Source organism: Bos mutus, chromosome 11, assembly GCF_027580195.1.
Source record: "Bos mutus isolate GX-2022 chromosome 11, NWIPB_WYAK_1.1, whole genome shotgun sequence".
NCBI lineage: Eukaryota > Metazoa > Chordata > Mammalia > Artiodactyla > Bovidae > Bos > Bos mutus.
The window spans coordinates 91,654,081-91,672,624 of NC_091627.1; the positions used below are offsets into that span (position 1 = coordinate 91,654,081).

The 18,544-nt window shown below is 41.1% G+C and overlaps 1 protein-coding gene across 3 annotated transcripts in view; it reads left to right on the forward strand.

The window, feature by feature from the left end:
* Positions 1–18,544, forward strand: part of NLRC4 (NLR family CARD domain containing 4) — a 49,635-nt gene that overhangs the window by 11,952 nt on the left and 19,139 nt on the right. For 2 of the 3 annotated variants that reach the window (XM_070379766.1, XM_070379765.1), the window contains exons 2-4: positions 1,081–1,207; positions 3,052–3,312; positions 4,221–6,194. In XM_070379766.1, the coding sequence (XP_070235867.1) occupies position 1,207; positions 3,052–3,312; positions 4,221–6,194 (2,236 nt within the window). In that variant the 5' untranslated portion in view covers positions 1,081–1,206. Of the gene's footprint in view, positions 1–1,080; positions 1,208–3,051; positions 3,313–4,220; positions 6,195–16,184; positions 16,278–16,421; positions 16,593–18,544 lie in introns of all 3 variants that reach the window. The other variant, XM_070379764.1, reaches the window with a different exon arrangement.

Sequence of the window (18,544 nt, forward strand, 5' to 3'; positions counted from 1 at the left end):
ATGGCACCCCACTCCAGTACTCTTGCCTGGAAAATCCCATGGATGGAGGAGCCTGGTAGGTTGCAGTCCATGGGGTCGCTGAGAGTCAGACACAACTGAGCGACTTCACTTTCACTTTTCACTTTCATGCATTGGAGAAGGAAATGGCAATCCACTCCAGTGTTCTTGCCTGGAGAATCCCAGGGACGGGGGAGCCTGGTGGGCTGCCGTCTATGGGGTCACACAGAGTTGGACACGACTGAAGTGGCTTAGCAGCAGCAGCAGCAGGCAGTGTTCATGCCTGACTCTGACCCGGTGTTCCAAGGTCCATGCTTTCACAATCCCAGTCATACTCCCTTCTGGGTCTGGTCTTGGGGTTTGTAACAAGGCAATTATTCTAAGAAAAACATGAAAGATAATCATTAACACAGTTTCTTAATATATGCTGTATTTCCAGGTGCTATTTCTGTGAAATTTCTCAAGGCTGTGAAAGTACATTATTAGGAATTCCCACTACACACACACACGTGCTAGAATGGGCAAAAGTAATTTATAGTTAAAGAAATCAGATCAGTGGTTGCTTTGATGGGGACTATAAAGAGGCACAAGGGAACTTTCTGCACTGATGGGAATTTTCTAAATCTTGACTGGGGTAAAATTAACTTTGGTGTGTACATTTGTGAAAGTTCCTTATATTTTATTGCTTGTAAAGCATATGTCAATGGGATTGATTTTTAAAACGAGGCAGTTTTGGGACTCCCCTGGAGATCCAGTGGTTAAGATTTTGCCTTCCAGGGCAGGGAGTGTGGGTTCAAGCCCTGGTCAGGGAGCTAAGACCCCGTATGCCTCGGCCAAAGAACCAAAACATAAAACAGAAACAGTGTTGTAACAAATTCAGTAAAGACTATAAAAATGGTCCACATCAAAAAATCTTAAAAAAATAAATGAAGCAGTTTAATACTTAACTGGTACAGAAAGGTCTCAAAAACTTCAGTAGATGAAAAAAACAGATGTCAAACATTATGTAATCCGTGTTCTTCTTGGTGTTGGAAAAAAAGGACAGTGACAAGGGTTGCCTCCTGATAGTTTCTGTCTTGTTAGTTTTACAGAATGAGGAGCCATTTTACAGAAAGAAGAGGATAATATTGGAGTCATTATTGGATTTCTCCATTTGGAAATAATATTGTCTTTTAGATACAGAAAGCTGGGAAGTTTTTATTCAGAAAAAGTAAGTATACTAAAAATCAAATCTGCCTGGTTACATAGTGTGCTTTCAAATATGGGTGGTATTGAATAGAAAAATCAATTCATGCCTTCCTTCGATCAGTTATATATGGAATTCCCATCATATATTCTGTGACTTGGAGAATTCAGTTATAAATATGGTGGCCTGTGATAAATGGCAGAACCACAGATAAGCCACAAAGAGTGATGGTTTTAAAATATTGGTTCCCTGCCATCACCTGCTCTAACATTGTGTAGATCTAAGTGGCAACCAAAATGTAACTCTTTCCACCTTGATGACAATGTCTAGAGTATGCTGTCCAATGTAGTTAGTAGCAAGTAGCCATACATGTCTATTTAAAATGTGAATTTAAATAAACAAAAATTAAATAAAATTTAAAATCCAGTCACACAAGCCACACTTCAACTGCTCAATAGCCACATGTGACTAATGGCTCCACTGCTAGACAGAACAAGTATAGAACATGTGTACATCTCAGAAAATGTGGTGACATTCCAGCTGAGGTTAGCAGTAGGGATCAGCAACAGAGACAAGGGGGACCTTGGATGGGACTCTGGAGGTCTGAGCACCCAACGATGCAGTTCAGATCAGAGGCCTTGGGGTGTTTGGGAGCAGATATCCATGTGGATTTGTCAAGAAAGATTTGAAAAGCAGGAGCTGCCTAGCCCGGGAGAAAAGTAATGCAATGTCTGAGAGTACGACACCAGAGAGACATTTCTCAGAGCTGGCAGGGACTGCCTGGGAGAGTTAGATCTTGGCAAATCAGACATGAGACAGCTTTTCCAGAGAACCTCACCATGAGAGATGAGAGTTTTGCAGTGATACTCTTCAGAAAACACCAAATTTCACCTCAGATAAAATGTGCTACTCCTTTGAGTGGTGGCAACAGAATAATGGCTAACAATAGTAGCTAACATTTATTGAGCTATTACTTTCTATGAAATACTATACATGAATTCTCACTACAACTTCATAAGTAACTTCTCAACTCCATTGTACAGATAAGGAACCAATGGTATACTGGAGCTGGTTCTTACTGTTTTATGAGATCTGATTGCTGAATGTTTATGCTTTATGCTAGCCAGCTGACATCCATTGTTAGCTTGAAATTGGCCACAGTGGAAATATTTATAATGTGCACATCGGTATGTGTTATATATGAATTTGGGCCTTTACCCTCAGAGAGGCAGTGTTTTCAATGGTTAGCAGCACAGCACTGAAACAGGCTCAGAGAGGCTTAGCAACTTGCCAAGGCTTCCCTGTTGGCTCAGATGGTAAAGAATCTGTCTGCCAATGCAGGAAACCTGGGTTTGATCCCTGGGTTGGGAAGATTCCCTGGAAAAAGAAATGGCAACCCACTCCAGTATTCTTGCCTGGAGAATTCCATGGACAGAGGAGCCTGGCGGGCTACAGTCCATGAGGTCACAAAGAGTCAGACTTGACTGAGCAACTAACACTTTCACTTTCTCAAGGTTACACAGACAGTAGCAACTGGCAGATTGTATGCCAGTCTCCTTGTTTGAAAGCCCAACATCTTGCCCCTCTGACCTTACTCTTGTACAGCAAGGACAAGATTACTCACTTTACTTTGTTATCAGAGAATAAAACATCTTGTTCACCAAGGACTCTGATGTTAGGAATGAAGGGCTTTACAGAGCTCTGCTTGAAGGCCTGGAATTCAAGCATTCAGTATTCCCATAATTCAAGATAGGTCCAAAGGAGGTGGTGGTGGGTGGACAAATGACCCTAATGCTCTGGCAACATGATGCTAGTATACATATTTTGTATAAATGAATAAATATGTGTATTTCCTCTTACTCCCTCAGTGAATTTCATAAAGGAGAACAGTCAAGTTCTCATTCAAAGGATGGGAATGACTGTGATAAAGCAAATTTTGGATGAGCTATTTGTATGGAATGTTATGAATTACGAAGAAGTAAATGTCATTTGCGGCGAGAAGTTTGAGCAGGACGCTGCGAGAGGGGTCATTCACATGATTTTGAAGAAAGGTTCAGAAGCCTGTAACCTCTTTCTTAAATCCCTTGAAAAGTGGAACTATCCTCTGTTTCAGGAATTGCATGGACTAAGTAAGTATCAGTTTGCTTTTATATTTTCTACAAATAGAATAAACCATGAAGAAGATCCATAATCCCCATGACAGAGCCTCTGCTCTCGTCCCTTTTCATATTCCTGGGCTGTGAGCTTTGGTCACATTCAGGAAAAGCTCAGACACTCTCAGGAAAAAGAAAAACACTCCCACTAGATTACTTGATGGTGAAGCCAAATAAGAAACTCCAAGGTCAGGGAATAAATGATTTAGCATAGTCTGACTTCAGAATCAAACTGGATAATGAAGGTACTTAAGTAGTCAAAGCAAGGACTCACCTGGCAGTTCAGTGGTTAAGACTCCACACTTCCACTGCAGGGGGCACAGGTTCAATCCCTGGTCAGGGAACTAAGATCCATCATGCCAAGTGCCCACACCCCTAAAAAAGAGGAGTCAATGCAGTAGTAGTTTTCAACATTCCTCAATCTGATGAGGACCATCTTTGGACAAGTGGCCCCATGACTACCTACTCTGATCCAAGCTCCATGCTAAAGAGAGCCTGACTGACTAAAGCAGCATGATTCTGCTTTTCATGAAATATTAATCAAGGTTAACTCTTGATTTGCTGGGTGTCACCCCAGGCCATCATTCTAAGCCATTTCCCCACTAGACTCATGTACTTTCCTTATCCCAAACACTGGCTCCTCTCCTTTCCAATCAGCTGCTACAAAGTTTGGTGGTGGAAATGAAGAAACAGAAGGGGAATGAGGGTAAAGGGTAACAGGGAAAAGCAGGAGTAAATATCTGGAACCCTTTCTGCCAGTCCAGAACTGGGGAAGGAAATTAAAGTCAGATTCTCAGCACCACCCTTTCCTTCCTCCTCCTGAACGCTAAGTTCTGAGGAGACACAGAACCGGGTCCTTTTTAACCTCACCTCTTCTCTAACAGGTCTTTTTCATCAGATGTCAGAAGAAGACTTAGATGATTTGGCTCAGGAATTAAAGTACTTCTATCAGAGCCCATCTTTTCTCAACTTCTATCCCCTGGGTGAAGATATTGACATCATGTTTAATTTGAAAAGCACCTTCACAGAACCGGTGCTATGGAAGAAGGATCAACACCATCACCGCCTGGAGCAGCTGACCCTGAGCGGCCTGCTGGACACTCTTCAGAGCCCCTGCATCATCGAAGGGGAATCGGGCAAAGGGAAGTCCACTCTGCTGCAGCGAATCGCCATGCTCTGGGCCTCTGGAGAGTGCCAGGCTCTCACCAAGTTCAAATTAGTCTTCTTTCTTCATCTGAGCAGGGCCCAGGGTGGACTCTTCGAAACCCTGTCCGACCAACTCCTGGATATACCTGATGTGATCAGTAAGCAGACTTTCATGGCCAGGCTGCTGAAGTTACGGCAAAGGGTTCTTTTTCTGCTTGATGGCTACAATGAATTCAAGGCCCAGAACTGCCCAGAAATTGAAGCCCTGATAAAGGAAAACCACCGCTTCAAGAATATGGTTATCGTCACCACCACCACAGAGAGCCTGAGGCACATCCGGCAGTTTGGGGCACTGATTGCCGAGGTGGGGGATATGACTGAGAGCAGTGCCCAGGCTCTCATCCAGGAAGTGCTGAGAAAGGAGTTCGCTGAAGGCTTGTTGCTCCAAATTCAGAAATCCAGGTGCCTGAGGAATCTGATGAAGACCCCTCTTTTTGTGGTCATCACTTGTGCAATTCAGATGGGGAAAAGTGAGTTCCACTCTCACACACAAACCACACTGTTCTGCACCTTCTACGATCTGCTAATAAATAAAAACAGGCACAAACGTAAAGGGCTGGCTCCGAGTGAAGTCACTCAGAGCTTGGACCACTGTGGAGACCTAGCTCTGGAGGGTGTGTTCTCCCGCAGGTTTGATTTCGAACCAGACGACTTGTCCAATGTGAACGAGGATGTCCTGCTGACAACAGGACTCCTCTGTAAATACACAGCGCAACGGTTCAAGCCAAAGTATAAATTCTTTCATCAGTCATTCCAGGAGTACACAGCAGGACGCAGACTCAGCAGTTTACTGACGTCTGGAGAACCAGCGGAGGTAACCAAGGGGAATGGTCACCTGCAGAAAATGGTTTCCATTTCAGACATTACATCCAAGTACAGCAACTTGCTCCTGTACACGTGCGGCTCATCTGCTGAAGCCACCCGGACTGTTCTGAAACACTTGTCATCAGTGTATCAACATGGCAGTCTCCTTGGACTTTCCGTCACCAAGAGGCCTCTCTGGAGGCAGGAATCTATGCAAAATATGAAAAGCACCACTGTGCAAGAAATTCTGAAAGCCATAAACATCAATTCCTTTACAGAGTGTGGAATCAACTTATTCCATGAGAGTATATCCACATCTAGCCTGAGCAAAGAATTTGAAGATTTCTTTCGTGGTAAAAGCTTATATATCAACTCAGAGAATATCCCTGACTACTTATTTGACTTCTTTGAAGACTTGCCTAACTGTGCAAGTGCTCTGGACTTCGTTAAACTGGACTTCTATGGGGGAGCTGTGAGAGACATAAGCGGGAACCAGGATCAAGAGTTCTCAGGAACCTACATTCCCAGCAGAGCTGTGTCTTTGTTCTTCAACTGGAAGCAGGAGTTTAAGACCTTGGATGTCACACTCCGGGATTTCTGCAAGTTGAGTAAGAAAGATATCAAATATCTGGAGAAAATATTCAGCTCAGCTACAAGCCTCAGGTTGCACATTAAGAGATGTGTCGGAATGGCTGGAAGCCTCAGTTCAGTCCTCAGCACCTGTAAGAACATTCATTCCCTCATAGTGGAAGCCAGTCCCCTTACCCTAGAAGACGAGCAGCATATCACATCTGTGACAAACCTGCAGACCTTGGGTGTTCATGACCTACAGATTCAACGGCTGCCAGGTATTGTGAATACCAGCAGTTTAAGCTGTAATCCAACCTGGTTATTTACTGCAGAAATATTAGCCATCATTTGTTTTGCCTGAAATTTTCCAATAGTTTCTACCAGGAGTCAGGACTTAGAAGGGAAGTGGGAGGGCTTAAGAGAGAGTTCCTTGCTGGGAGAAGGCTGTCAGGTTGGGAGGCCCTAGGGTGGATTCCCAGAACTGAAGCCCTAGAGTCTGACTGCATAGCTATGTGGTAGCGTGTATGGTGGTGTGTGAGTGTGCGTGTGTATGTAGGTGTGTGTGTGCATGTGTATGTATACAGTAGGTTAAGCTTGTTTTCTGTGATCCCTCCATCTTGTCAGCATCTCTGTCTCAACCCAACACTCACTCCTTTCCTACCAAGTAGCACCTGTCCTTGGAGAAGGCAATGGCACCCCACTCCAGTACTCTTGCCTGAAAAATCCCATGGACGGAGGAGCCTGGTGGGCTGCAGTCCATGGGGTCTCTAAGAGTCAGGCACGACTAAGCGACTTCACTTTCACTTTTCACTTTCATGCATTGGAGAAGGCAATGGCAACCCACTCCAGTGTTCTTGCCTGGAGAATCCCAGGGATGGGGAGCCTGGGGGCTGCCGTCTATGGGGTCGCACAGAGTCAGACACGACTGAAGCGACTTAGCAGCAGCAGGAGCAGCAGCAGCAGCACCTATCCTTCTTTGAAGTCTGGGAGGAAAACCACCCATTAATCGATCGCCTGTAGAAGCTAGTGGCCAGTCGTGTCATTAGACTCTTAACTAGGACATTGCAGCACACACCCAGTCCCACCTCCACCTCAAGTATCATTTATTTTGAAAGAAAATTTGGGGAACAGGTTTTGTCTAACATGAAGAAATTTGAGACATCAGACACAATACATATGGGGTAAATCTTTCTGGGTAAAGGGGAGTTTTCACCAAATTCAAAATAGCACTAAAGGTCTACCTGTGTAGACCCTTACCTGTGTAGACCAGCCACACCTGTGTAGATCCCTCCTGTTGACCAGAGCAGGGGCTGCTGAGTTCTGTGTAGTTATGGGTGGATAGGAGCCTTGCTTTATGTGCCTGTAATCTGAGATTGGTTTTCATCCGCAAATGATTTCCCTTTTGGCTCTGCCTCACTTGTCACCACGTAAGGGGATAAGCTTTGCAACCTTCTATTCAATGCAAGAGTCCCTTCTATGAGGTTCTGGATAGTTACTCAGACTATTAGTCTACCTTCTGTGCTAGAAGGCTTACCGTCTCCTCTTGATGGCAATTCCTTTGTGCCAATTTGGCAAACTGGTCACTTATAGGCAGAATTTGATCTACATACTATTTAAAATTTATTTTTTAATGTTGGCCAATATTTTGTTCTTAATAGTTTACATTTATTTTTTGAGTAAGGTATTCACATGGTCCAAATTATAAAATAATCTATAATGAAAAGTCTCCTTCCTTTCCCTCTCCCCTCACAATGATTCTTTTCCTTGAAGGAGCTGTCAGCATTTTGAAGTTGGGAGATGTCATATGAAAATACAGGATTTTCATTTCTCTTAAAACTTACAGACTTGACAACTGCACTTGGTAACAACTGGCTAGAGCTTCATGATCGGATCCTATGCTCTTTGGACAAGACACATACTCTCCAGTAAGACACAGAGGTCACCTGTTCTACTTCTTGTAATAACATCATCTCTCTCACCCTCACTGACATTTGAGTTTGTAATCAGCACTTATTTTTTCTTACAGCTAGGATCTAGTCACTCGGAGAAGGCAATGGCACCCCACTCCAGTACTCTTGCCTGGAAAATCCCATGGATGGAGGAGCCTGGTGGGCCGCAGTCCATGGGGTCGCTAAGAGTCGGAGAAGACTCAGCGATTTCACTTTCACTTTTCACTTTCCTGCATTGGAGAAGGCAATGGCAACCCACTCCAGTGTTCTTGCCTGGAGAATCCCAGGGACGGAGGAGCTTCGTGGGCTGCCGTCTATGGGGTCGCACAGAGTCAGACACAACTGAAGTGACTTAGCAGCAGCAGGATCTAGTCACTACTGAAGGGCATGTAGGTTATTTTCTGCTGGGGCAATTATAAGTAAAGCTACTATAAACATTATTATGCAAATTTTTATGTAAAAGTCAGTTTTCAGTTCACTTGGGTAAATATTTAGTGCTGGAACTGCTGAACCATGCGACAAGTGCTTGTGTAACTTTGGAAGAAACTTCCCAGCTATTTTCCACTATGTAGCTTTTACATTTTCAATAGCAATACATGAGAAATTTAGTTGTTCTGCATTCTTACTAGCACTTAGTATTCTTCCTATTTGTCTCTTTTTTTTCATTTTATAATAATAATAAAAAAGGAAACAATAATACCAAGTGCTGCTGAGGATATGGAGAAACTAGAACTCTATGCATAATGTTGTCTCATCAGAGTTGGCTGATAAAAGTTGAAAATTTTTCATGCACTTATTTGCCAACTTAGTGAAATGTCTGTTCAAGTTTTTCCCCATTCTTAATTGGGTTAATTTGTTTTCTTAGTGTTGAGTTTTAAGTGTTTTTTTTAATACATTCTGGATATAAGTCCTTTGTCAGATAAGTGATTTGAAAATATTTTCTCCCAATCTGTAGTCTTTTCATTCTTTAACAGTGTCTTTCATAGGACAAAAGTTTTATTGCCGTCCACTTTTTCTCTTTGTGAATTACGCTTTTGGTGTCATGTCTAAGAACTCTTCGCATAATCCCAGGTCAACATGATTTTTTCCATATTTTCTTTCGAAGTTTTACGTTTTACATTTAGATCTGTGATGCACTTTGAGTTAACATTTGTGTAAAGTGGTAAGTTTAGATCAAAGTTCATTTTTCTTCCCTATGGATATCCAGTTATTCTGTTTATTGAAATGACAGTTCTTTCATGTTTGAATAACCTTTTTATCCTTGCCCAAATTATTTGGCTATAGTTGTATGGGTATAATTTTGAATACTATTTTCCACTGATCTTTCATTTGCCAATACCCATGCCTATTTCTTGTCAATACTCCATTGTCTTAGTAACTTTTGCTTTACAGTAAGTCATAAAATTGGATAGTATTATTTCTCCAAATTAACTTTCCTTTTTCTAAAAAATTACAAAATATTCCAGTTCCTTTGTTCTTCCATATAAATTTTAGAATCACTTTTTTTTTGGCTAGGGCTTGTAGCCTGTGGGATCTTAGTTCCTCAACCAGGGACTGAATCTGAGCCCTTGGTAGTGAAAACATAGAGTTCTAACCACTAGACTGGCAGTGAATTCCGAAGAATCACATTTATATCATCAAAAATTCTTCCTGAGATCTTGGTTGGAATTACATTGATCTATAGACTAATTTCGGAGAAGGCAATGGCAACCCACTCCAGTACTCTTGCCTGGAAAACCCCATGGATGGAGGAGCCTGGTAGGCTGCAGTCCATGGGGTCGCTAAGAGTCGGACACGACTAAGCGACTTCACTTTCACTTTTCATTTTCATGCATTGGGGAAGGAAACAGCAACCCACTCCAGCCTGGAGAATCCCAGGGATGGCGGAGCCTGGTGGGCTGCCGTCCCTGGGGTCGCACAGGGTCTGACATGACTGAAGCGACTTAGCAGCAGCAGCATACACTAATTTGGGGCTCTCCAGGTGGTAGAGAACATGCCTATCAATGCAGGAGATGTGAGACACTGATTCAATCCTTGGGTCCAGAAGACCCCCTGGAGGAGGGCATGGAACCCACTTTAGTCTTCTTACCTGGAGAATTCCATGGACAGAGGAGCTTGGAGGGCTACAGTCCATAGCTTCATGAAGAGTCAGATATGACTGAAGTAACTTGGCACACACATGCATAGACTAATTTAGAGAGAACTGACATAATTTTTATGTTGAATATTTCAACCTATGACCATGGTTTCTCTTTCCATTTATTTAGATTTTTCTTAATTTTTTTTCATTATTTTGAATTTTTCATCATGTTGATCCTGTATATGTTTTATTAGATTTATACCTTTTACATTCTTTTGGAGCTATTGTAAACGGTATTTAAAAAAATCTGGTTAATGGGTTTTCCCTGGTGGTCCAGTGGCTAAGACTCCTTGCTCCCAATGCCAGGGGCCTGGGTTCAATCCCAGGTCATGGAACTAGATCCCAAGTGCCACAACTAGGAGTCTGCAGGCTGCAATGAAGATCAAGATCCCTTGTGCTGCAACTAAGACCTGGTGAAGCCAAATATAAATAAATACATATTTTTTAAAAATCTGGTTACCAAAAAAAAAAAAATCTGGTTACCAATTATTTATTGCTACTACAGAAATTCAGTTCAGTTCAGTCACTCAGTCGTGTTTGACTATTTGTAACCCCATGGACTGTAGCACACCAGGATTCCCTGTCCAACACCAACTCCCAGAGCCTGCTCAAACTCATGTCCATTGAGTCAGTGATGCCATCCAACCATCTCATCCCCTATCATCCCCTTCTCCTCCTACTTTCAATCTTTTCCAGCATCGGGGTCTTTTCAAATGAGTCAGTTCTTCACATCAGGTGGTCAAGGTATGGAAGCTTCTGTTTCAGCATCAGTCTTTCCAATGAATATTCAGGATTAATTTACTTTAGGACTGACTGGTTGGATCTCCTTGCAGTCCAAGGGACTTTCAAGAGTCTTCTCCAACACCACAGTTCAAAAGCATCAATTCTTCAGTGCTCAGCTTTCTTTATAGTCCAAATCTCATATCCATACATGACTACTGGAAAAACCATAGCTTTGACTAGATGGACCCTTGCTGGCAAAGTAATGTCTCTGCTTTTTAATATGCTGTCTAGGTTGGTCATAGCTTTTCTTCCAAGGAGCAAGCTTCTTTTAATTTCATGGCTACAGTCACCATCGGCAGTGATTTTGGAGCCCCGAAAAATAAAGTCTGACACTGTTTCCACTGTTTCCCCATCCATTTGCCATGAAGTGATCGGACTGGATGCCATGATCTTAGTTTTCTGAATGTTGAGTTTTAAGCCAACACTGTCACTCTCCTCTTTCACTTTCATTAAGAGGCTCTTTAGTTCTTCTTTGCTTTCTGCCATAAGGGTGGTGTCATCTGCATATCTGACGTTATTGATATTTCTCCTGGCATCTTGATTCCAGCTTGTGCTTCATCCAGTCTGGCATTTCGCATGATGTACTCTGCATATAAGTTAAATAAACAGGGTGACAATATACAGCCTTGACATACTCCTTTCCCAGTTTGGAACCAGTCTGTTGTTCCATGTCCAGTTCCAACTATTGCTTCTTGATCTGCATACAGATTTCTCAGGAGGCAGGTAAGGTGGCCCGGTATTCCCATCTCTTTCAGAATTTTTCAATTTGTTGCAATTCACACAGCTAAAGGCTGTGACATAGTCAATAAAACAGAAGAAGATGTTTTTCTGGAACTCTCTTGCTTTTTCGATGATCCAATGGATGTTGGCAGTTTGATCTCTGATTCCTCTGCCTTTTCTAAACCCACTTGACCATCTGGAAGTTCATGGTTCACATTCTGCTGAAGCCTGGCTTGGAGAATTTTGAGCATTACTTTACTAACGTATGAGATGATTGCAATTGTGCTGTAGTTTGAGCATTCTTTGGCATTGCCTTTAAAGTGACCTTTTCCAGTCCTGTGGCCACTGATGAGTTTTCCATATTTGCTGGCATACTGAGTGCAGCACTTTCACAGCATCATCTTTTAGGATTTGAAAGAGCTCCACTGGAATTCTATCACCTCCACTAGCTTTGTTTCTAGTGATACTTCCTAAGGCCCACTTGACTCTGCATTCCAGGATGTCTGGCTCTAGGTGAGTGATCACACCATCATGGTTAATCTGGGTCATGAAGATCTTTTTTTGTATAGTACTTCTATGTATTGTTGCCACCGCTTCTTAATATCTTCTGCTTCTGTTAGGTCCATACCATTTCTGTCCTTTATCGTGCCCATCTTTGCATGAAATGGTCCCCTTGGTATCTCTAATTTTCTTGAAGAGATCTCTAGTCTTTCCCATTCTGTTGTTTTCCTCTATTTCTTTGCACTGATCACTGAGGAAGGCTGTCTTATCTCTCCTTGCTAATCCTTGGAACTCTCCATTCAAATGGGTATCTCTTTCCTTTTCTCCTTTGCCTTTAGCTTCTCTTCTTTTCTCAACTATTTGTAAGGCCTCCGCAGACAACCATTTTGCCTTTTTTCATTTCTTTTTCTTGGGGATGGTCTTGATCACTGCCTCCTGTACAATGCCACGAACCTCTATCCATAGTTCTTCAGGCACTCTATCAGATATAATCCCTTGAATCTATTTATTACTTGCATTGTATAATCGTAAGGGATTTGATTGAGATCATACCTGAATGGTCTGGTGGTTTTCCCTACTTTCTTCAACTTAAGTCTGAATTTGGCAATGAGCTCATGATCTGAGCCACAATCAGCTCCCAGTCTCATTTCTGCTGACTGTATAGAGCTTCTCCATCTTTGGCTGCAAAGAATAAAATCAGTCTGATTTTGGTATTGACCATCTGGTGATGTCCATGTGTAGAGTCTTCTCTTGTGTTGTTAGAAGAGGGTGTTTGCTATGACTAGTGCATTCTCTTTGCAAAACTCTGTTAGCCTTTGCCTGGCTTCATTTTGTACTCCAAGGCCAAATTTGCCTGTTACTCCAGGTGTTTCCTGACTTCCTACTTTTGCATTCCAGTCCCCTAAAATGAAAAGGACATCTTTTTGGGTGTTAGTTCTAGAAGGTCTTGCAGGTCTTCATAGAACCACAACTTCAGCTTCTTCAGCATTACTGGTTGAAACACAGACTTAGATCACTGTGATACTGAATGGTTTGCCTTGGAAACGAACAAAAATCATTCTGTCGTTTTTGAGATTGCATCCAAGAACTGCATTTTGGACTCTTTTATTGACTATAAGGGCAACTCCATTTCTTCTAAGGGATTCTTGCCCACAGTAGTAGATATAATGGTCATCTGAGTTAAATTTGCCCATTTCAGTCCATTTTAGTTCACTGATTCCTAAAATGTCGATGCTCACTCTTGCCATCTCCTGTTTGACCACTTCTAATTTACCCTGATTCATGGACTTAACATTCTAGGTTCCTATGCAATATTGCTCTTTACAGTATTGGACTTTACTTCCATCACCAGTCACATCCACAACTGGGTGTTGTTTTTGCTTTGGCTTCGTCTCTTCATTCTTTCTGGAGTTATTTCTCCACTCCTCCAGTAGCATATTGTGCACCTACCGACCTGTGGAATTCATCTTTCAGTGTCCTATCTTTTTGCCTTTTCATACTGTTCATGGGGTTCTCAAGGTAAGAGTACTGAAGTGGCTTGCCATTCCCTTCTCCAGTGGGCCATGTTTTGTCAGAACTCTCCACCATGACCTGTCCATATTGGGTGGCCCTATACAGCATTGCTCATAGTTTCATTGAGTTAGACAATCGGAGAAGGCAATGGCACCCCACTCCAGTACTCTTGCCTGGAAAATCCCATGGATGGAGGAGCCTGGAAGGCTGCAGTCCATGGGGTCACTGAGGGTTGGACAGGACTGACGGACTTCACTTTCACTTTTCACTTTCATGCATTGGAGAAGAGAATGGCAACCCACTCCAGTGTTCTTGCCTGGAGAATCCCAGGGATGGGGAAGCCTGGTGGGCTGCCATCTGTGGGGTTGCACAGAGTCGGACACGACTGAAGTGACTTAGCAGTAGCAGTAGTAGTGGTCCATGGGATCAGTTTGATTAGTTTTCTGTGATTTTGGTTTTCATTCTGTCTGCCTTCTGACAGATAAGGATAAGAGGCTTATGGAAGCTTCCTGATGGGAGAGACTGACTGTGGGAGAAACTGGGTTTTGTTACTGTGGGAGAAACTGGGTTTTGTTATGGTATGCTCAGTAAATCTATAATCCAATTTTCTGTTGATGGGCAGGACTGTGTTCCCTCCCTGTTGTTTGACCTGAGACCAAACTATGCTGGAGGTAATGAAGATAATGGGGACCTCCTTCAAAGTTCCCATGCTCGCACTGCCACAGTCAGTACCCCTGAAATGTACCCCTGCAGGGAGTCAGTCGCTACCCTGCAGCAGAAGTACAATTGATTTTTGTGTGTGTTGATATTGTACTCTGTATCTATGATAAACTTATTTCATGTCCCCTCCAAAAAGAATATCTTTATTTCTTCCATTCCAATTTGTATACTTTTCATTTCATTGTCTTGCCTTATTGCATTATGACTTGCAGTACATAGTGCTGAACAGAAGAGATGAGAGTGAATATCCTCCCTTGTTTCTGATCTTAGGGAGAAAGCATTCAGACTTTCACTATTAAGTATGACATTCATTGTCAGTTTTGGTTTTTTTGAGATGCCTTTTGTCAGGTTGAGGAAGTTTCCTTCTATTCCTAGGTGGCTGAGAGTTTTTCTCATGAATAGTTATTAGATTATGACAAATATTTTCGCTGTGTCAATTTATATGATCATTTCATTTTTCTTCTCTAGACTATTAATATAGTGAATTACATGGATTGATTTTCAAATATCAAAACAATCCTGCGCTCCTGTATGAAGCTCACTTGGTGGTAGTATAATATTCTTTTTATGCATGACTGGACTCCTTGGTAATATTTTGTTGAGAATTTTGGCTTCTATGTTCATGAGAGATACTGCTTCAAAGTTTTCTTTTGTTTTATTTTCTTGGTCTGAGTTTCACGTTGGTTAATGGTAGCTTCATAAAATGAGTTGGGAAGTGTTGCCTGTGTTTCTGTTTCCTGATAGTTATTGTGTAGAATTGATGTTATTTCTTCTTTGAATGTTTGGTAGAATTTGCAAGTTAAATTATCTGTGCTTGAAGCTTTCTTTTTTGAGAAAATTTTAAACTACAAATTCAATGTCCTTAGTTACATAGGACTATTCAGGTTATTTATGTAATGTTGGATAAATTTTAGTAGCTTGGGGCTTTCAAGAAATTGTGTAGTTTTCAGTGCAAGTTTGATGTATGAAGCAGGGTACTCAAAGTCGGTGCTCTGGGGTGAGGTGGGGAGGGAGGTAGGAGGCAGGTTCAGGACAGGGAGACACATGTGCACCCGTGGGTGATTCATATTGATGTATGGCAAAAATCACCTCAATATTGTAAAGAAATTATCCTCCAATTAAAATAAATTAATTAATTAAAAAAAGAAATTGTGTAGTTTTATCTATAAAAATCCTATGGACAGAAGAGCCTGATGGGCTACATACAGTCCACGAGGTCACAAGAGTCAGACACGACTGAGTGACTAAAACACACACATCTGTGTTGTCAAATTTATGCATATTTTTCTTTGTTCTTTTAACATCTGTGATTTCTGTATTGTTATCTTCCTTTTCTGATATTTGTAATTTCTTTTTCTTCATTTTTTATTTATCAGTCTTGCTAGAAATTTATCAAATTTATTGATCTTTTCATGGATACAGCTTTTAATTTACATTGATTTTCCCCTATTGTTTATGTTTGCAATTTTTTATTGATTTCTGCCCTTTATTATTGCATTGCTTCTTCTTCCATTGGGTTTATGTTCTCTTCTCTGTCTAGTTTCTTAAGTAAGCTTAGGTTACTGATTTGAAAATTTTCCTTATTTCTAATATAAGTATTCAATGCTCTAAATCTCCCTTTAAGCAACTGTTAATCTGTGATTTTGATATATTTTAGTTTTTAAAAAATTTTTTTCAAAATATTATCCAATTTTCCTTGAGACTTATTTGATGCTTGTATAGAAGTGTGTTGTTTAATTTCCACCTGTTTGGAGATTTCCCAATTACCTTTCCAGTGTAATTCCATTATATTGGGAAGACACGATTCTATCTCTGACCAAAAATTATATATTTGTGTTTCAATTTCATGAACATTTCTTGCCCATGGTAGAACAAAATTCTTTTGATTGGTCACAGAAATCTAGTAAATGACAGCTGAACACCAATCCCTTTTCTTTTGGCAGGTGGTCTGACTGACAATTTAGGTAATTTGAAGAATCTTATGAAGCTCATACTGGATAATATTAAGATGAATGAGGAAGATGCTTTAAAACTAGGTCAGATTTTTGTTTTCTCTATTATTTTTATTAATATAAGTTTAATAATAAGAACAGTTAAGACTCTGACACTGTGTTTATACACTGCAAGAAGGCCTTTATGTACTTGCTGTCCTAATGCATTTCCTTTCCATTGGTTTGCAGCTGAAGGTCTGACAAATCTGAAAAAGATGTGCTTACTTCGTTTGACCCACTTGTCTGATATAGGGGAAGGAATGGATTACATAGTCAAGTCTCTATCAGCTGAACCCTGTGACCTTAAAGAAATTCAATTAGTCTCCTGCTGCCTGTCAGGAAATGCTGTGAAAACCCTAGGTAACTGCTGCCTATAATTGAATGAAAACAGTGTAAGAAAACATGTGATATGTTTATACCAAGGCATGCTAAATCTCTCAAATGGAAATTTAGTCTTTAGAGAAATTGGAAAGGATAATAAAGACTGCTAGGTAATATCTAACCTATTTTTATGATCTCTGTGATTGGAATGAAAATTTATTATGGATGAATAATAGGAGAGAATTTTGGGATAATTGAAGATGTCATTTTAAGAGAGGGTAAGTGAAAGTGAAAGTCACTCAGTTGTGTCCTACTCTTTGAGACCCCATGAACTATATAGTCCATGGAATTCTCCAGGCCAGAATACTGGAGTGGGTAGCTGTTCCCTTCTCTAGAGGATCTCCCCAACCCAGGAATCGAACCCAGGTCTCCCGTACTGCTGGTGGATTCTTTATCAGCTGAGCCACCAGGGAAGCCCAAGAGAGGGTAAAGAGGAAGAAAATAACAAATGAGTGATTGAAACTTGGCACATTCTGTTATATAATAACTGCTTAATAAAATTTTGATTGAATGGATAAATAAGTGATTGAGAAGCAGAGAGAGAAGGATTTTCTTAAATGTTCTCTGTCCTAATTCTTACCTATTGCCTGGTTAAGATGGAGGTAATATGCATCAATATAAGAGCTGAGTCTTGAGTTCCTAAAGGGTGTATATACCAAGTATGGAGAAACTTTTGCATATTTCTGGATAAACTAGATATAGTCAATTTAGATGTTTTTTTTTAATTTAGGATTTTGGGGAAAAGATGGTCTAACCCTTTAAAAAACAGAATAAACAACTGCTAAGAATCTGTAAACTTTCCTAAGAAAATTATGTATACACCAGTGTAAACCAAAAGTTGGAGATACCTAGGGATTAGAAAAGGCCAGACAAACAATGAGAGGCATAAGAATGATGAGCACACTCCTTTACTTCTTCACTTGCCCTGGGGAGAGACAGGTTTAGAACTGAAAATACTAGCTGTACCCTTTTTAAGAGGAGCTCTGCAGGTTTTAAAAAATTATTTATTTGTTTAGGCTCTGTTGGGTCTTTGTTGCTGCTTGGGCTTTTCTCTATTTGCCATGAGTAGGGGCTACTTTCTAGTTGCTTTCTTACTGAAGTGGCTTCTCTTGTTGAGGAGCACAGGCTCTGGGGAACACAGGCTTCGGTAGTTGTGGCTCCAAGGCCCTAGAGCATAGGCTCAGTAGCTGTCGTGCACGGGCTTAGTAGTTCTGTGGCATGTGGAATCAACCTGGACCAGGGATGGAATCCATGTGTCTTGCATGGGCAGGCAGATTCTTTACCACTGAGCCACCAGGGAAGTCCCAGGCTTTGTATTTGAAACCAAATCACAGAAGATACTTTACTCTAAGAAAAGGGTTCATATGATTGATTAAAAATAATAATAGCTAATATTATAACAAGAGTATGTATTCATTAAAAAACTGACTAATTTCTAACGGGGATATTTCCAATCAGTCTTGATAGGAAAAACTTCAACTAAATTAAACAACCATGATAAATATATGAAAATGAAGAAAAGAATTAAGCAGTTCCTCACTAGAATGATAGTGTCAGGAGAGTGTAATTTCGTCAGTTCTGTCTTGCCGCAACAAAGATTTGAAATGGTGGACCAGTGTTACAGCTCAGAGTTGTATTCAGCAAACAAAGGATAGTACACCCTTGAGGTGTGAAGGCGGGCTGACCCCAGAGGAGAGGCCCCACCTGTTTTGACTCCCTCTTTTTCACGTTTTTGTCTCCTACCTTCTGAGCCTGCCATATGCAAATTAGGGCTAGCCAGGAAGAGGGTGTGTTTGTTTCACCTGAGGTTCTCACTCCAGTCCTCAAAATTTTCCTTTGTTCCTTTTTCATGGGCTTTCCCCTTTCTTGGACTCCTTTTTCCTATTCTAACCGCCTAACAATGGCATTTATGATTAATGTTTACATGTAAT